This window comes from Hemicordylus capensis, chromosome 3 (genome assembly GCF_027244095.1).
Source record: "Hemicordylus capensis ecotype Gifberg chromosome 3, rHemCap1.1.pri, whole genome shotgun sequence".
NCBI lineage: Eukaryota > Metazoa > Chordata > Lepidosauria > Squamata > Cordylidae > Hemicordylus > Hemicordylus capensis.
In genome coordinates this window covers 79,260,822-79,277,682 of record NC_069659.1, presented here as the reverse complement: position 1 = coordinate 79,277,682, position 16,861 = coordinate 79,260,822, and the positions used below count along the sequence as shown (strand labels likewise).

The 16,861-nt window shown below is 43.3% G+C and overlaps 1 protein-coding gene across 1 annotated transcript in view; it reads left to right on the top strand.

Annotated features, from left to right (window-relative positions):
- The window catches only part of TMPRSS15 (transmembrane serine protease 15), a 94,216-nt gene that overhangs the window by 54,533 nt on the left and 22,822 nt on the right, over positions 1–16,861 (top strand). The window contains exons 14-18 of the mRNA XM_053308916.1: positions 4,493–4,582; positions 8,237–8,362; positions 9,784–9,924; positions 11,762–11,872; positions 15,169–15,301. Of these exons, the coding sequence (XP_053164891.1) occupies positions 4,493–4,582; positions 8,237–8,362; positions 9,784–9,924; positions 11,762–11,872; positions 15,169–15,301 (601 nt within the window). The remainder of the gene's footprint in view (positions 1–4,492; positions 4,583–8,236; positions 8,363–9,783; positions 9,925–11,761; positions 11,873–15,168; positions 15,302–16,861) is intronic.

Genomic DNA, 16,861 nt, shown 5'->3' with positions numbered 1-16,861 from the left:
ACTGGTTCACCAGGAACTGGGAAGATTCAAGCAGCTCAGTCGTGAACTGGACTGGCCTTCAGGAAGGTGGGCCAATCCACAATAGAACTGAATTGAGCTCGGCTCATGACAGACCAGTTCTGTGGTTCAAGAGGCTATGCAAAGTGGTTTGTAAAGGGGAATCCAGAGAGGATTCTCCTCTACAAATAAAGGGGAATCCTTCACAAAAAGCTTCAAAAGAACAGCTGGGGGAGTAACGAGAGCTGAGGCACCTTTAAAAGTAAGGGATAAGGTGCTTACAGGCGGTCGTGGTACCACTCCTCAACGTTGCCTGGGCCCAGTGTGGAGAAGCGGTGGTCCCCCCAGCAGCCTGCCTCTGGTAGCATGGCTCCAGCACTGATCTGGCCTCCATGCATGCCAGGTCAGTGCTGGAGCTGCATCATCACACGTGGGCTGCTGCAGGGAGTGCCGCTGCTCCACACTGGGCCCAGGCAGCTTTGAGGAGCAGTGCCACAACCTTTTTTTTTTTTTTTTTTACAGCTTTGTAAAGGGGAATCCTGACCAGATACCCCTTTACAAATCACTTTACATAGCTCCTCGAACCTCCAAAACAGTTTGAACTGGTTTGTAGGGTGTGCACGGAACCGAGGAGCTGTGGTCCGGCACTGGGGTGGAGGGTTCCTTAAGGGCGGGGGAGGGTTTACTTACCCCTCCCGTGCTTTCTCAACTCTAGCGTCCCTCCCACACTTTCCCAACTCCTTCTTAAAGCCTTTTGCAGCCAAGCGGGCGAAGGGGCGGCAGGGAGGTATCCTGCCACCCTGATTGCTAATGGAAATATGGGTGCGTGCACAGCCAAGTGGGGAAAGGGGTGGCAGGGAGGTATCCTGCCGCCCCGATTGCTAAAGGAAATACGGGCGCGCGCACAGCCAAGCAGGCAAAGGGGTGGCAGGGAGGTATCCTGCCGCCCTGATTGCTAATGGAAATATGGGTGCGTGCGCAGCCAAGTGGGGAAAGGGGTGGCAGGGAGGTATCCTGCCGCCCCGATTGCTAAAGGAAATACGGGTGCCGGAGTTGGGAAAGCGCGGGAGGGGTAAGTAAACCCTCCCTCACCCTTAAAGGAACCCCCACCCCAATCCACCCAAACCGCCCATGTCCAGACCGGTCCAGAGGCCTGTAGAATGGCCTCCAGTCCGGTCCGGGCACATCACTACTGGTTTGGTCTAATGGACGGCCCAACTGTTTGTGGACCAAATTCAGACCGAACCACAAAAACCAGTCTGCCACACCTCTATCTCAGAGTTGTATGAGAGCACTTGAGTGAAAAGTAAACACAGTTATTTTGTCAGTAGCACTCACCCTAGCATGGCTGGTGGCCACTGAATTGAACTGCCACAGGGACATATTTCATCAGAGGACATCTTTTGTATAAATTTACATGTATTCCAATATGTATAAATTTCTAATATGTAGAGTGTATTTGATGGCCTTCAATCAATATTTTTTTCCTACATAATAGACCAGTTAAAAATAGAATGAATATTTAGGCAAGATGATAGAAACTTTATCACCAGGGAATATTTAGAAATGTTACAATAAATAAATAATGCATAAAATTGAATGTAATACTCAAGAGTTGCTGAAGATATTCCTGGAAGTTCTCAAGTAAATGTTTCATTATATTATTTTCCTCTATGTGGTTTTTTATTAATAGTTCTATATATTTAACAACTGATTATTCTTCCACATTTTAAAATATACATTATAGAATATAGAATATTCTAACCCCTGCTAACTGAGCAAAGAAGCACCTTTTTAACATGGTGATTAGAGGCGTGGCCACTATTGGGCAAATGGGTTCAAAGAACCCGGGCCGGCTCCCCTCAGGGTTGCACCTCGTGGCCCCAGACATGCCTCTCGCATCTGATGTCAGACACGGGGGGTGATTTCGCTCCCAAACGGAGCCGCACAGCCCCTTTAAAAGGCAAGGGGAGTTGCTCCGGCCTGTGCTGCCAACGCAGCATGGGCCAATCTTACTCCCAAATGGTCCCATGTGGACCTGGGCTGCTGCTGGCCTCCCTCTGCCCCGGTGGTGATTCTTTTTATTTAGCACAGTACCCCCAGTGTCTGTTGCTGGTGTCTCTCTTATGTTTCTTTTTAGACTGTGAGCCCTTTAGGGAAAGGGATCCATCTTATTAATTTATTATTTCTCTTTGTTAACCACCGTAAGCCATTTTTGGAAGGACAGTATAGCAATCGAATAAATAATGGTGCTTCTGCTCTCACAGGCTCCTCCTCCCTACCTGCATATGGAATCCCCACTGTCCAATCATCACAATGCTTCTGCTCGCGAACTCTCGCGAGAGCTGCCACACATGGGATTAGCCACGGGTACTCTCTCTCTATATCTATCTATCTATCTATCTATCTATCTATCTATCTATCTATTCTAACCCCCGCTAACTTGGCAAAGATGCACCTTTTAAATGTGGTAATTCTCTTTATTCATCAGAGGGTGTGTAATTGGCCCTATGGTGGCGCAGTGGTAAAACTGCCACCCTGTAACCAGAAGGTTACAAGTTCGATCCTGACCAGGGGCTCAAGGTTGACTCAGCCTTCCATCCTTCCGAGGTCAGTAAAATGAGTACCCAGAATGTTGGGGGCAATATGCTAAATCATTGTAAACCGCTTAGAGAGCTCCGGCTATAGAGCGGTATATAAATGTAAGTGCTATTGCTATTGCTATTGCTGTTGCTATCCACCCCCAGCACAGTACCTCCAGTGACCGTTGCTGGTGTCTATCTTATGTTTCTTTTTAGATTGTGAGCCCTTGGGGACAGGGAGCCATCTTGTTTATTTCTCTATGTAAACGGCTTTGGAAACTTTTGTTGAAAAGCAGTATATAAATATTGTTGTTGCTGATGAATATAGATTATAGAAGAACAAAAAGAAATGCCATAAAGCATGTCCTGCTCTGGGCTTTCTTTTGTATTTAAACAAAAAACTGGTTCTTTCAATGTATTTGATGGCAGATTTCCTAAGTTTCCTCTGACAAACTTGTCATATGAGTTCTTTTTCTTTTCTTTTCTTTTTCTTTCTTTCTAGATTTTGCCTTTTTTTTTAAAAAAAAAGTTCCTTTATTTGTACCCTTAGCAATTACCAGTTGTTGGTAATGACATACAAATCCCTCTGTATTCTGAATAAGTCACATTATTGAAATATATAGATTCAAGACTATCTGTTGCACAGCTTGAGCACTCTGATCTTCAGTTCTTAAAGCACTGAAATCACAGGTTCATCCCACCACCTTGTTACTTGACCCTTGAGGATTATTCAGGCAGACTCTTTCCATTAAATGCCATTGGCAGCTATTAGCCATATCCCATCATATGCATGTTCTGCAGCTGTGTCTAGTCTGTCTAATTGCAAAGTATAACAAGGATGCATGAAACCATATTTTAAAAGATCTTTCTACACAGTTGTCAAATTATCATTAGATTTAATGGTGTCATTATGACCGTAATGGCAGATCCTGTAAATGCTTCTTCTTTCAAGCCATCTGTACCTAGACAGCTCCTAATATATCTTGTTAGACTAATAATAAAAGATACCTTGCCTAGCGAGCTATTTCACTTGAAATTGTTCTCAATCTTACCTCTTCTGTATTTAATAGTGGTACTGCTCTTAGTATATATAGATACTAATGAGGCAGGCCATTTTGATATGCTCATTAGTGCCCATCATAATATTGTTTTCCTTCACAGAGAGCCTCTTTAAATCATACAATAAGCAGACTACTCTTTGAGCTTCCTAATATCTTCTTGCATTTTAATAATATTATTATTATTAAATGTAACTTCATGGAAAACTATGAATCACAAATAAAAAGATTTATAAATGATCATAGTTTTATAATTGTTACAATTGTCTTATTTGTTCAAAGGGGCTTCTTGAGAGTAAGTAATCTGAGGACTGAAGCTTTAATTGTAGTTCATGTTATTCTCTTTTAACTCTATTAAAAAGTTTAGCCCTTAAAAAAAAGAAACTTTAAAAGAGAGGTCATAATGGATTTGCGAATCAATGGACAGCATCCAAACTAATTATTTATGACTAATCACTTTTTAAATTAATGAGACAGGTTAGTTCTCCTCTTGATCAGTGGGATTCCATTTCTTTTAGACAGTGTTCACACATTGCTGAACCATTTTATTTTTCAGATAAAATTGTAGCAAACTATGAAATTTCTGTCCTATGAATGAATGTGTATATCTATGAATATGTGAGCATGCATGGGAGGAAGTCATGTACATATGTGTTATGTACACTTCTTTGCAGCAGGAACAGTAAGCATATAAATCCTTAGAGTGTAGAAAAGAGCATGTCTGAAGAGCTCGCAGCAGCGGAGAACTCAGGGTTGGTGCACTGTTTCCAAATTTTCAATTGAAGCAAGCAACTATGGTGATCTATGCTGATAAATATAGATCATCATTTCTGGACTTTTTTTTTCTTATTACAGTGGATTGTGGAGGACCATTCGATCTGTGGGAACCAAACACTACATTTAGTTCAATGAACTACCCCAACAAGTACCCCAACAAAGCCTTGTGTAAGTAATGTGTCTTTAAAGCCTAGCTGCAATAGCAGAAGCAATGGTGTGAGCCACTGAAGCTGAGAAAAAAAGCCTGGCAAGCGGTGAAGAGCAGACATTCTCTAATACCAGCATGGGACTGGGGCCAGTCTTATTATCAACACCTGTTAGAGCTGAGAGTTGGCTCCAGCCCTACACTGGTGTTGTCAGTCCATAGAACATTCTTCAGCTTCAGTGTCAGGACAATAGTTGTGTCATTCTTGTTGCCTCAGTGTAGTGACTCGTAGGACTTGATATTGTTAGATTTGTGTTCTTTCCCCAACACACCTAAAGCATGTGAGTAGAGAAATATCAGATTAACAGCAGTCCAAACATTTTATATATACATGCATGTTTGCCTGAGTAGGAGGAGTTACAAGTAGAGATATTCACAAAACCGGTTTGGCCTGTTTGGTTTGAATTCGAACCCATTTCAAACCAGGGTAGGTAGGTTCGGTTTTGGTTTGGCTTGAAACCACCCCCTTGGTTCAGTTCAAATTTGAACCTGACTCAAAAGGTTCTTCATAGTATAATGGGGACTCGAACCAGTCCATTATTCCCTATGCAGAACACCTAGGGGCACAAAACGAAGGTGGGTGGTAGGCACACAGGGGTGCCTAACCCTAACACAGGAGTGCCTACCACCCACCGAACCCCAAAGCAATCGGACACTTCTGCAATCTTTAATGATTTTTAAATAGATTTTTCCATTTTTTGCATTTTCCCATAGGGAATAATGGGGAATCGAAATGGCCCATTATTTTCTATGCAGAGCACCTAGGGGCACAAACCTGGGGTGGTGGTGGTAGGCACCCAGGGTTGCCTACCACCCACCAAACCCCATCGCTATCGGACACTTTTGCAATCTTTAATTATTTTTAAAGAGATTTTTCAATTTTTTTCATATTTCCCATAGGGAATAATGGGGACTCGAACTGGCCCATTCTTCCCTATGCAGAGCACATAGGGGCACAAACCCTCATAATGGGGTTTAATGGGGTTTAAATAATGGTAATAATGGGGATTTGAGGATGCCCCAACTGCCCCCCCGGGGGTGTGTGCCTGGGCACCAAAGTGGGTTTGGGTGCAAGGAAGGTATGGCCACAACTCCCCCACAGGAACCACAAGCCAGTGGGGTTTATGCTATATATTTTTAATTTTAAAAAAGATTTTGGGCTGTTTCAATGCAATGAACAGTGTGTGACCTTAATTGCTCTGAACTCTGAACTCACACTGCTCTACTTATGAATGTGGGAGGATAAAATATTTTAATATATTATATATATACCATGAACCCCAGCAGCTTTGGGCTCCCAGGGGACATTGTGGCCATACCTGCCTTGCACGAAAACCCACTTTGGTGCCCCGGCACACACACCCCAGGGGGGGAGTTGGGGCATCCTCAAATCCCCAATCTTCCCTATGGGGGAAATGCAAAAAACTGAAAAATATTCAAAAACATAATCTAAGGAGTGTCCAATTGCTTTGGGGTTTGTGCCCCTAGGTGTTCTCCATAGGGAATAATGGGCCAGTTCGAGTTCCATTATACCCTATGTTTTCCAAAAAATCATTAAAAATCACAGGAGTGTCTGATTGCTTTGGAGTTTGGGTGGTAATTGGCATCCATGGGTGCCTAGCACCTACCCAGTTTGGGAGTCTTGAACCTTTGAACCAGTGTTAAGTTACTAGTTACAAGGGTAAGAGGAATATTCAGCAGCTCTTGTTGAGCTTAGGGGTGTACACGGAACTGTCTGGCCCGGTTCGGTTCAAGGCCGGACCAGCCTCGAACGGAACCAGACCAGTTCGGTCCGGCCCTCCATCAAACCCTCCCGGACCGTTCCGCATTTTAAAATTTTTTTTATTTAAATTAAAGTAGATGATAAGTACCTTTAGCCCCTTCTGGGGGCTTGCTGAAGCCACGGGGGGGAGGGGGTGCGCATGGGTTCCCTCTCCCCCCACCAGCCTTCCTCATCACTGCCGTGGCCTGCCACGGCCAGGTAACTGGAGCATTTTCGGCCCTTTCGGGCCTCTGTAAGAGCACGCGGCCGCCATTTTGGCAGCCGCCACGCATGCGCCAATGCCCTCTGCGAGGCCACAGCCTCGCAAGTTAAAGGCCACGGCCTCGCAAGATGGCAAGTTAACCCTTGCTAACTTGGCAAAGAGGCACCTTTTAACATGGTGATTCTCTTTTATTTAGCAGGGGGAGAGTAACTGGCCCTATCCACCCCCAGCACAGTACCTCCAGTGACTGTTTCTGGTGTCTATCTGATGTTTCTTTTTAGATTGTGAGCCCCTTAGGGACAGGGGTCCATCTTATTTATTCATTATTTCTCTGTGTAAACTGCCCTGAGCCATTTTTGAAAGGGCGGTATAGAAATCAGATAGATAGATAGATAGATAGATAGATAGATTTGCGCATGTACGGTGGCCACCAAAATGGTGGCCATGTGCTCTTACGGAGGCCGGAAAGGGCCGAAAATGCTCCAGTTACCCGGCCGCAGCAGGCCGCGGCATTGATGAGGAAGGCCGGTGTGGGGAGAGGGAACCCGTGCAGACACCCCCACACACACACCGTGGCTTCAGCAAGCCCCCTGAAGGGGCTAAAGGTACTTATCATCTATTTTAATTTTTTTTAAAAAAAAAAATCCATGGACCAGCCGGACCGGACCCGATGGTCCAGTTCCGGTCCTACAGAACCAGGGGTGGGTGGGTGGTTCAGTTCGACCCCAAACCCCCGGACTGGACCGCTGGACCGGTCTGCACATCCCTAGTTGAGCTCTTCCTTCCCACCCCACTTCCCATGAACCAAAGTCTGCACCATTCTATTTGCACAAAGACATGGAGTTCATCCACAGATAGGACATAAGATTCTAAAAACATCCCTGATAGGTCAGGCCAAGGTCCACAATAGCCAAGCCAATAATTCTGGGAAGCCTACAACCATCCTCTCATCTCTCACTCTTACTCTCCTGCGTGTTGCTTCTGAACCTGGAGGTTCAAATATGTCTAAATATACCATGTTTGAAATTATCCTTAATTAACTAATTTAGAGTATTTGACACTTATTTTTACCTGACAAAACATTCTAATCAGCTTAGAGTTAACACATAACAAAGAAGCTGTGCTGAAAATCAATACTTTGGGATGATATATAGTCTTCTGCTGATGCTCAGTGTTTTATTTTGTTTTGTTACTTCATGAATTCTCCCTTCTTGAAGTGACTCTGTTGCCAGGTTAATCTGCTGCTGAGTGCCTTTACTTCTGAAATACTCCTGTAGGAAGCTATCCATAGGGCACTGGTGGTTAGGAGAGATGTTCTGCTAGCTGCATCAGGAAAGGCAAAGTCAGGGAAACTGTTGAAGCTCTGCCAGCTGGAGAGATCCAGGCTGATCTTTTCTTCCTCCATTCACTGAGATCTGGCAGTTAGGATGGAATTTCTGAAATGGAATAAAAGATTTAAGAGCCAAGAAAGAGACCATTGATTATGTTTTATCTATCCTAAGATTGGCCGACTCTGTGTAAGCTGTTGTGGCTTCTATCTTATATGTAGATGGTGATAAATCAGCAATATATAGTAGTATCTAAAAAGCAAAAGACTGTTTTGATCTCTTATTCTTGAATATTATTTTCTAGGTGTGTGGTATTTAAATGCAGAAAAAGGGAAAAATATTCAACTTCATTTCCAATATCTTGATCTGGAAAATATTTATGATGTCATAGAAATCAGAGATGGCAGAGGACCCAATTCTTTATTTTTGGGCAAGTATTGCTTACCTGCTTATAAATATATGATGAATTACGTGACAAATAATTTCATTGTGCAGCATTCCATCTTTTACTGAAAAATACAAGCTGTTAACCAAGCTTTACACATTGAAAGATGCTCCCACAGAATTTTGTGATAATTGGTGTTACATGGTCCCTTCAGGTTGTCCTAGAGACCAGTCTGGCTGCCGCATTCTATACTGGTGTTTCTTAACTGCCGGTCCATGTGGAGTTGAGTGCCAGTCGATGCCTGTCCTTAAGGAATTAACTCCCCCCCCACACACACACACACACACAACAGTTTTGAGATGGTGGGGGCCACCACCGCTGGGAGCTCTCCAGAGCTCATTTCTAAGCAGGTAGCCTTCACTGCAGGGCTCTGCCTTCCTCCCAAGTCCCAGTCAGCCTGGTTGTTTTTCCTGGCCGATCTCTCCAGTCTCTCACGTGATGAGAGGAGAGACTGAGAGCGGTTGACATCACTAGTATGTAGCCATCCCGGTGAAACACACACACGAGGCAGGCAGAAGGGCAAGCCAGTGAGAGGGAGTGGTTGGCTTGGCTTGGCTGGAGTGTTGCATGCACTAACTGCTGTGCTGAGTCTGACTACTACTACTACAGAGGAGGAACGAAGACGTAAGGAAAGCAAAAGATAAGAAACCTAACTTAGCAACCATGCTGAGTAATCAAATGAAAAAGGACGATTTCATTCTAGGCCAATTCCAGATCCCCAGAACCCATAAAGCCAGTTAAAACTCTAACTGTGCTAGATTTAGCAACACAAATGGGTGTAATGCATATAAAATTTAGTGTTTTTGAACACTTTTAAAAGGAAAGAATATTTTCCGAAACTCATTTTTGGAGAACCAGTTATTATCAATAAAGCCCTAAACAGCTTAGGCCTTGAGTATTTAAGAGAATGGCTTCTTCACCATGAACCCCATTGCCTGTTAAGATCATATGGAGAGGTTTATCTGTGGTTGCTGCCAACTCTTCTGGCAGCTACTTGGCAATGGGCCTTCTCCATTGCTGCCCCTTGGACTTTGGAATATAGTCCCTGTTGAAATAAGAGCCTCCCCATCTCTGGCAACTTTTAAAAAGGCACGGAAGACATATTTATTCACCCAGGTTTTTAGTTAGAGTCATAGTTTTACTATTTTAGGGTGGGGTTTTAAATGATTTTACTGTTAATGATTTTAATGTTTAAATGATTAATTGTAAACTGCCCAGATATGCAAATTTTGGTGCGGTATAGAAATGAATGAATGAATAAATAAATAAATAAAATAATATGACAAGATATGGATGACATTGATTGTCATCCACTACAGCTTTCTTCCTATTTTATTATATAACACCAAGTTTTTAAAGCAGAATCACTTGACTATCAAATATATCCCTGTTCTCCGTATGAGCAGCTGTGTATACAGGGAAATCCCCAGTGCCAGATATCTTCTCTACGACTCACCAGTTGACTGTGCTCTTCATTACTGACGAGTCTGGAACAAAGAGTGGATTTCTAGCTAATTTTACTACAGGCTACTATCTAGGCATGCCAGGTGAGTTGACCACATACTAATTTTTCTATGGCATATGAAGCCATGAATACCTATTCTGGTATATATTTTTCACAACTGGTATGTCTCTTTCAGAACTAAACATGCTGCACTCTAGCTACATGTAACGTGAGCTCAGTGACTGGCTCTTTAATCCAAAAGACTTTCAGGATGGGGTGATTTGAAACTAAGAAGCATTGTGGGGAGGGAATTCTTAAAAACTGCCCCTTCTGCTACATTCCCTTTGAAACTTCTGCCTCCTCGGCTGCCTTCATCCCCTCACTCCCACCAACAGAAATTATGGGCCAGAGTTTATTTCACAAGCACCAGCCTGAATTCTACAGGGGGCAGGGGAATCTCCTAGGAGAGAATTCCAGGTGGTAAATAGAAAAGGGTTAAGCACATGGGTGTCCATGGCGGGAGGAGTGGGGAGATGAGAAGACATGAGCGAGATGAGCACACTCCCACTCACATTGTAGCCAGTGGTTGCTGGGTGAGTGACATGCTGATGCCATGCTCACAGTCTGTCAATGAAGCAGCACCATGAGATTGAACCTAGGAGGACTAGGAAGAGGGAGGGAAGACTCTTACCAGTGGGTGGAGGTAATTAATCCACAGTTACTGGATCGTCTGTGGTGCAATTCTCAGTTTCAGCAGTTAATTGCAGATACACTTACTCACAGTTTGGTGTTATGTCTGAATTGGGCCAAACTCTGTAAAGGTTTGAAAACTGATTTCTGGATTTGCTAAACTGACAATTCTTATTGCTCTGACATTGCCGGTAACCACCTGCACAGTGGAAAAATCATTCAGTACAACATGCAGGGTGACTTAGCATGTTGAGTGTTCATCATACAAAGATTAATAGAGAGCAAGCACAAACTAATTCAAAATGTGATTGAGAAATTTGGACAATATTGCAGATGTTTACAGTTGCTGTTTCATAAATAACTGGTTTGCTATGCTAGCACTTTGTGTTTACAATACCCCTACTAGCTGAGCAAAGAGACGCCTTTTAAAGTGATGATTCTCTTATATTTAGCAGGGGGAGAGCAACTGGCCCTATCCAGCCCCAGCACAGCATACCTCCAGTGGCTGTTGCTGGTGTCTACCTTATGTTTCTTTTTAGATTGTGAGCCCTTTGGGAACAGGGGACCATCTTATTTATGTATTATTTATTTTTCAATGTAAACCACTTTGAGAGTTTTGTTGAAGAGCGGTATATAAATATTCGTAGTAGTGGTGGTAATAGTACAGATCTTGCAATTCTGAGATAGAAATGTTGATTTAGTATTCAATTCTGGTTCATTATATTATGTGAAAGTCTGTAACGTTAATGACTTTTTTTGATTGTATCTCATTAGTCCTATTTAGAGTAGATCCATTGTAACAACAGTACTTGAATTACAGCGTGTGCAATCCTGTTTCTGGCCCCATCCCGGGGGAAATCCTGCAGATTCGCATGTTTAAGCATGCATACAAACACACACACTCAGCTGCAAATCACCCACTCCTGAGGACACTTTGGAACACAGAAGAAATGGACATTGAGCTAACGTCTGGCTAACATAGGTTGGCCCCCAGAGTAACCTCTTCACAAGAAATGTACTATTAACTATATTAGATTTTTTAACTGTAGGTCCCAAATGTGATTTCTTTTTGCACTTGTATAAAATACTAAATGTCCTTATAAATAAGACACCTAATTAACACAGGTCATTACAAAATTTGGTTCAGATTTCTTTTACATAGCTGAGAATGCCTAATATTTGAAGAATACCAGTCCAGGATGATAATTAAAATTTTGCATCCTTCATGCCTCACATTCTTGCTTTTGCAGAACCCTGTGAATCCAATTATTATAAGTGTGGAAGTGGAGAATGCATACCACTTGCTCACCTTTGTGACCAACTGCAACACTGTAAAGATAATTCTGATGAAGTGGATTGTGGTAAATATTTTCTAATAAGCTTTCTAGTTAAAATATGCTTGACATTCCTGATTAAGCAAAAAAGGGAAAGGGGGAAAAGGACCATTATGACACTGAATATAGTAATGTGATTCTGCTCTGAACTGGGGTATGACTGTCTGATAACTTGAGGAAATTGATAACTGGGGTTATCAATTTGAGGGGCCTGCATTCCCACACTCTCAGGAAGGTGGAGACCCCAATCCACACAAGCCCGAATTTGTTCTTTATTTGGCTATTAAAGTTGTGGCCATTACATCCAAAGAATAAGTTGCCTCATACCTTCATTGAACTGGAGGCAAAGTAATCATTATGCCCATTCTTTCTTTTTCTGCGGCTGCTTAACTTTGATTGCAACAATGTCAACAGCCCTTGCCAACACTGGTGTAACTGAATATCAGCAATCCCTAAAAAACTAAGGGAAAACTGGAAGAATTAACCAAACCTTTTCCTACTCTATTGTAGTTTACTCAGATAACAGAAGAGGAAAGAAATAATCCATTATGAAAGTTTAAGTTTCCCAGTGTAATGAGTTTCCATGCAGCAGAGCAGTGCAGACAGTACATAGGATCAGGCAGTTTCAGAGTTGTACATTGGATCTGGCAGTCACCAGCACCTGATGTAACTAATGAGCAAGGATGCACTTGCAAGAATGCTTTGCCCTGCTTGCCAGTGATAAGCTGTGGTGATAGCTGTAGCAGTACTGGCTCCATGGGATGAGGCTGATCATAGACATATAGGAGCTTGATTCCCCTGACACCACTAAAGGTTTGCACAGTTCTAGACCACAGGTTCCCAACCTGTGGTACTCCAGATGTAGCTGCACTACAACTCCCATTAGTCCCAGGCACAATAAATTTTAGCTGGGTATGATGGGAAGTTCAGCAACATCTGAAGCACCACAGGCTGGAAACCCCTGTTCTAGACCAAAGTATGTGGTGTTGGCTGGTACACAGTATTAAAAGCAAACTTATACAAAGAAGAGCTATATGTATGCTGTATATGTATATTCGACTCTGGCCATATTCACACGTAATATGAAACCAGAGGAGACCACACCCACGGTTACTTTTAAGCCCAACCCCAGTTATCACCACCCTGTCATATTTTTTCCATCCCAGTGCCTTAGTGGGGTTGCCCTGCCTGTGTTGGCATCTCAAAGGGATGTGCTTGTGAGCATACATTTTTGTTGCTTCATTTTCAGAGAGAAAAGTACTTTGTGCCCATCTTGCCATCCCTTCTCCTTTCTCTCCTGATTTGCCAGAAGGGGAGAAGCAAGGGACAGATTGGAAATAAGGCATGCCCCTGTGTGACTTTGTCGTTTGACAGGCTACCAAGCTTAGGATGGGACATGGTTGTGTCCCTGTTGCTGGGCTTTGTTGGATCGGAGATAGGGGGCAGATTGAGTGCTCAGAGTGGTGGCCAACAAGAAGCGCTGCAGGCATGGAGTGGGCACAATCCCAGGTGGATCTCTGCCACCATTGTGGCTCCAAAAGCAGCATAAAACTGTGGTTATGGTGCCATCAGCATTTGGAATTAATGCTGCCACCAGAAAACTCACTACAAACCAAAGGTTTAACTTGGCATTTGGTGATGCAAACCGCAGGTCACTTTTGCTGCAAAACTGTGTTTGCACGCTTTCGGACATAACGGAGTTCCAATCTCTGCCCCATTTACCTCCAGTTTTGCATTATGTGTGAATGTGGCCTCTGTATGCTCTGTATACTTACATGCACTTACACTATATGTGTAAGTCCAGATCCAGAGAGTGCTCATCGAGAGAGTGGTCATGAGTGCTCATTTTGTGTGTGGACTACTCACTTCATTGGGGTGGGGGAGGTCTGTACGTGATTTTTTAGAATGATTGTTCAGGTCTGTTTCAAATGAGAGATGAAATTGTTGAGGACAAAATTGCAGCCTTATATTCTAAACCTGGACATAGATCTGGAGGCAACGTATGCTCATGAGAGCTATGAAGATCCTGCTTGTGCAATGTCTCATTCATTCACTGCAGTGTATGGTCGAAAAGCATGCTTAGGACAACATTCTTAAGTTAATTTCCAAGGAAATGAGTTTAAGATCAAGTGTAAGCATGACAAAAGTGTTTGATAGGAGCATAAAACAGCTGTGGGGAACAGCATTTCAACTGTTTCACCACACATATGCGGGTTTTTTTGACATCAATTACAGCTGTTGTCTCAGTACCATCTGTGGAGGTAGTTATTTCCAAAATTAAATGTTCCATATGTAGCTCCGTTTCACATAAAACAGAAATAATGGTCTCTGCATAACAGTTTATATGCAGAACTGATGTTAAAATGATGCAAGAGTAAAAATGAGGTTGCTATTGCAGACATAGAGTTGTCTGACACAATTGTTTCTGTGGGTGGATGTTTAGATCTGGAAACTTCCTTGGCTTATGTTAGATAAATCATAACTCTAGGACTGAAACCCTTAGACATCTGTTGGCAGCTTTCTTTGACTCCCTAGTTAGTCGGATATGTGTCCAGAAACAAAATATAGTTCCTAATACATCTTATACTACTACATTATTGTGACAGGAAAATAACATTTGCTGTTCTCCTAATTTTCCTAAGACAAACAAAATCACCACTTAGCCCTTAAACATGCACATACAGTATTATTTAAAAAGAGGAACCTGGAAATATTTTGCTGTAATTTCTAATGAAGTTTTAAAATCTGAATAAGGTGAGTGCTTGAAATGCTGACATGTGATTTCATAGAATTGTGACTGGTGCCAGTCACAGCACCAATTAGGCCTAAACTGCAAAATGAGCTTTTCTGTTCCATGTTCCCTGGCCAGTATGTTGCCGGTGTGGTTGCTCCCATATTACTTGGGACCTGTGTATTATTTCTATTCATGTGATTCCTCTAACAACTACATATATCCCACAAGGCATACAGCTCCTAAAGGGCCAGGTGTCTTCACATACGGTGTGAAATGCACTGCCAGAGGAACCTTGTGGGTAGAAGCTTTTACATCAACTCTAAACAGAACAGGAACAATCATAGAGATAATGGTAACCATGTTAACTGGAGTATGAATAAAAGGGGTCATAATAATGGTGATGGTGAGTTTAAAAATCTTCTAACCTTGGCTGTTCTAAATAAGTGGCATAAGCAGTGCAGGTTGGGCTCCCTTTCCTCGCTCTTGGTTAGTATACCTGGAATGAAGCCTGTGCAATTTTTCCTTCTGAGCAGAAATTATCCAGCTCATATTGACAATATTTTCCTTTTCCTTTGTATTTTTCAAACAGTGCGCTTGGTTAATGGTTCCCTCAGTGTCAACGGATTGGTTCAGTTCAAGATTGAGAAGGAATGGCATACCGCTTGTGCAGATTACTGGACTGAACCACTGTCCAACAGGATTTGCCATTGGTTAGGACTGGAGTAAGCAATGTTGTTTTCAGTGCTTTGCAAATTGTATATTGTGCTATCTACGATATAGGGCAGTGAGTCTGGTCTGCTTTACAAAGGGCAGTGTGCTCTGTGATTATCCAGTGAGGTATTTATTTTGGCTGATTCTTCAAACAGCACATTCAAAAGACTTTTTTTTTGCAGCTTTAATGGAGAAATGTCATGAGTGATTTTCTTCCATGATTGATTCTTCTCATTGTAGTGAATAAGATACCTATACAAAATAATACCCATCTACTGTGGCCTATTAGCACTGTCACTGTTTTCCAACCAGTGTTCAAAGGCAGGCCCATGGCATGGATAATTGTTACCAGGCCTTGTTAGTGATGTGCAAACAGGTTCGACGTTGAACGTGTTTGATATTGAACAGCTTATCCCCTCCAGGGTACTTGCTCTAGGTGGTGGTGGGATCTGCGGGGGTTCCCCTTCCCCCCACCAGTCTCCTTGCCTCCCAAACTGGCCCATTTAGACCTTCCCCCTCAGGCACAGTGGCCATTTTGGCCTGCACAGCATCAAGACTGGTGTATATGTTCTCAAAGAGTTATTTGTTGTTCAGGTCTTTGTGGGGACTGGTCTGGTTGGTGGTAGGCCGATTGCACCTGCATGGCGCCCCACCAGAGGAGGAAGGCTGGATGGGCCAGCCAAATGGGCTGGTTTGGGAGGCAAAGAGGCTGGTGGGGGAGGAGGAACCTCCACTGACCCCTCACCACCACCTATAGCAAGTCCCCCAGAGGGGAAAGTTCTAAAAAATATATTAAATTTTAAAAATAAATTCATAGAACCACCACCCTGACTGAACCAAACTTAGGGGGCAGGTCCAGGGGTAGCCAGTCCAAACTGGCGTGGGCTGGAACCCGGCCAGCCAGTTCAGTGCACACCCCCAGTCCTAGACAGGTTGCTGCTGTTAAATGTTACTCCATGGCACAAACCACACTTGGCCCTTAGTGACAAAGCTGGATCTATAAACTGCTCTAGTTCTAGGTCCTCTGTGGTCCTCTGGACCTAGAACTTTAGGGGCAATAATGGCATCATAGAGTTGGAGGGTGCCTAGAGCTGGAGCAGCCTGAAGAGATGGCTATTTGCCTCTGAACCCAATTTGTCAACATCTGTTTTAAAGTGTCACAGATGGCCAGCACACATGCGTGGTGGCCTCCAAAATTGCCATCAGCAGCACAGAGAGGCCTGGAATGGGCCAAAAATGGCCCAAACCAGGTCATTTGAGACCAGGGGGAGGCCAGTGGGGAGAAGGGCAACTGATGGAAACACATGCACAGACACACACATGCACACACACATACACACACACACAGCTGCAACAGCACCCTCCAGAGGTGGTGAGTGTTAAATAAAATTCTCAACTATAGAACCCCCAAACTGGCTCGAATTCGAGCTGAGACAGGGGGTTTGCTTGGGGTGCCAAAACTGAACATGCCTGTTTCGGTTCAAGTCCAGTTCAGACTCTAACCAAACTGGTTTTGTTCATACCCCTAATGCCTGGACTCAATGTTGCCTAAGGTGCCTTTCTCTTTCCTG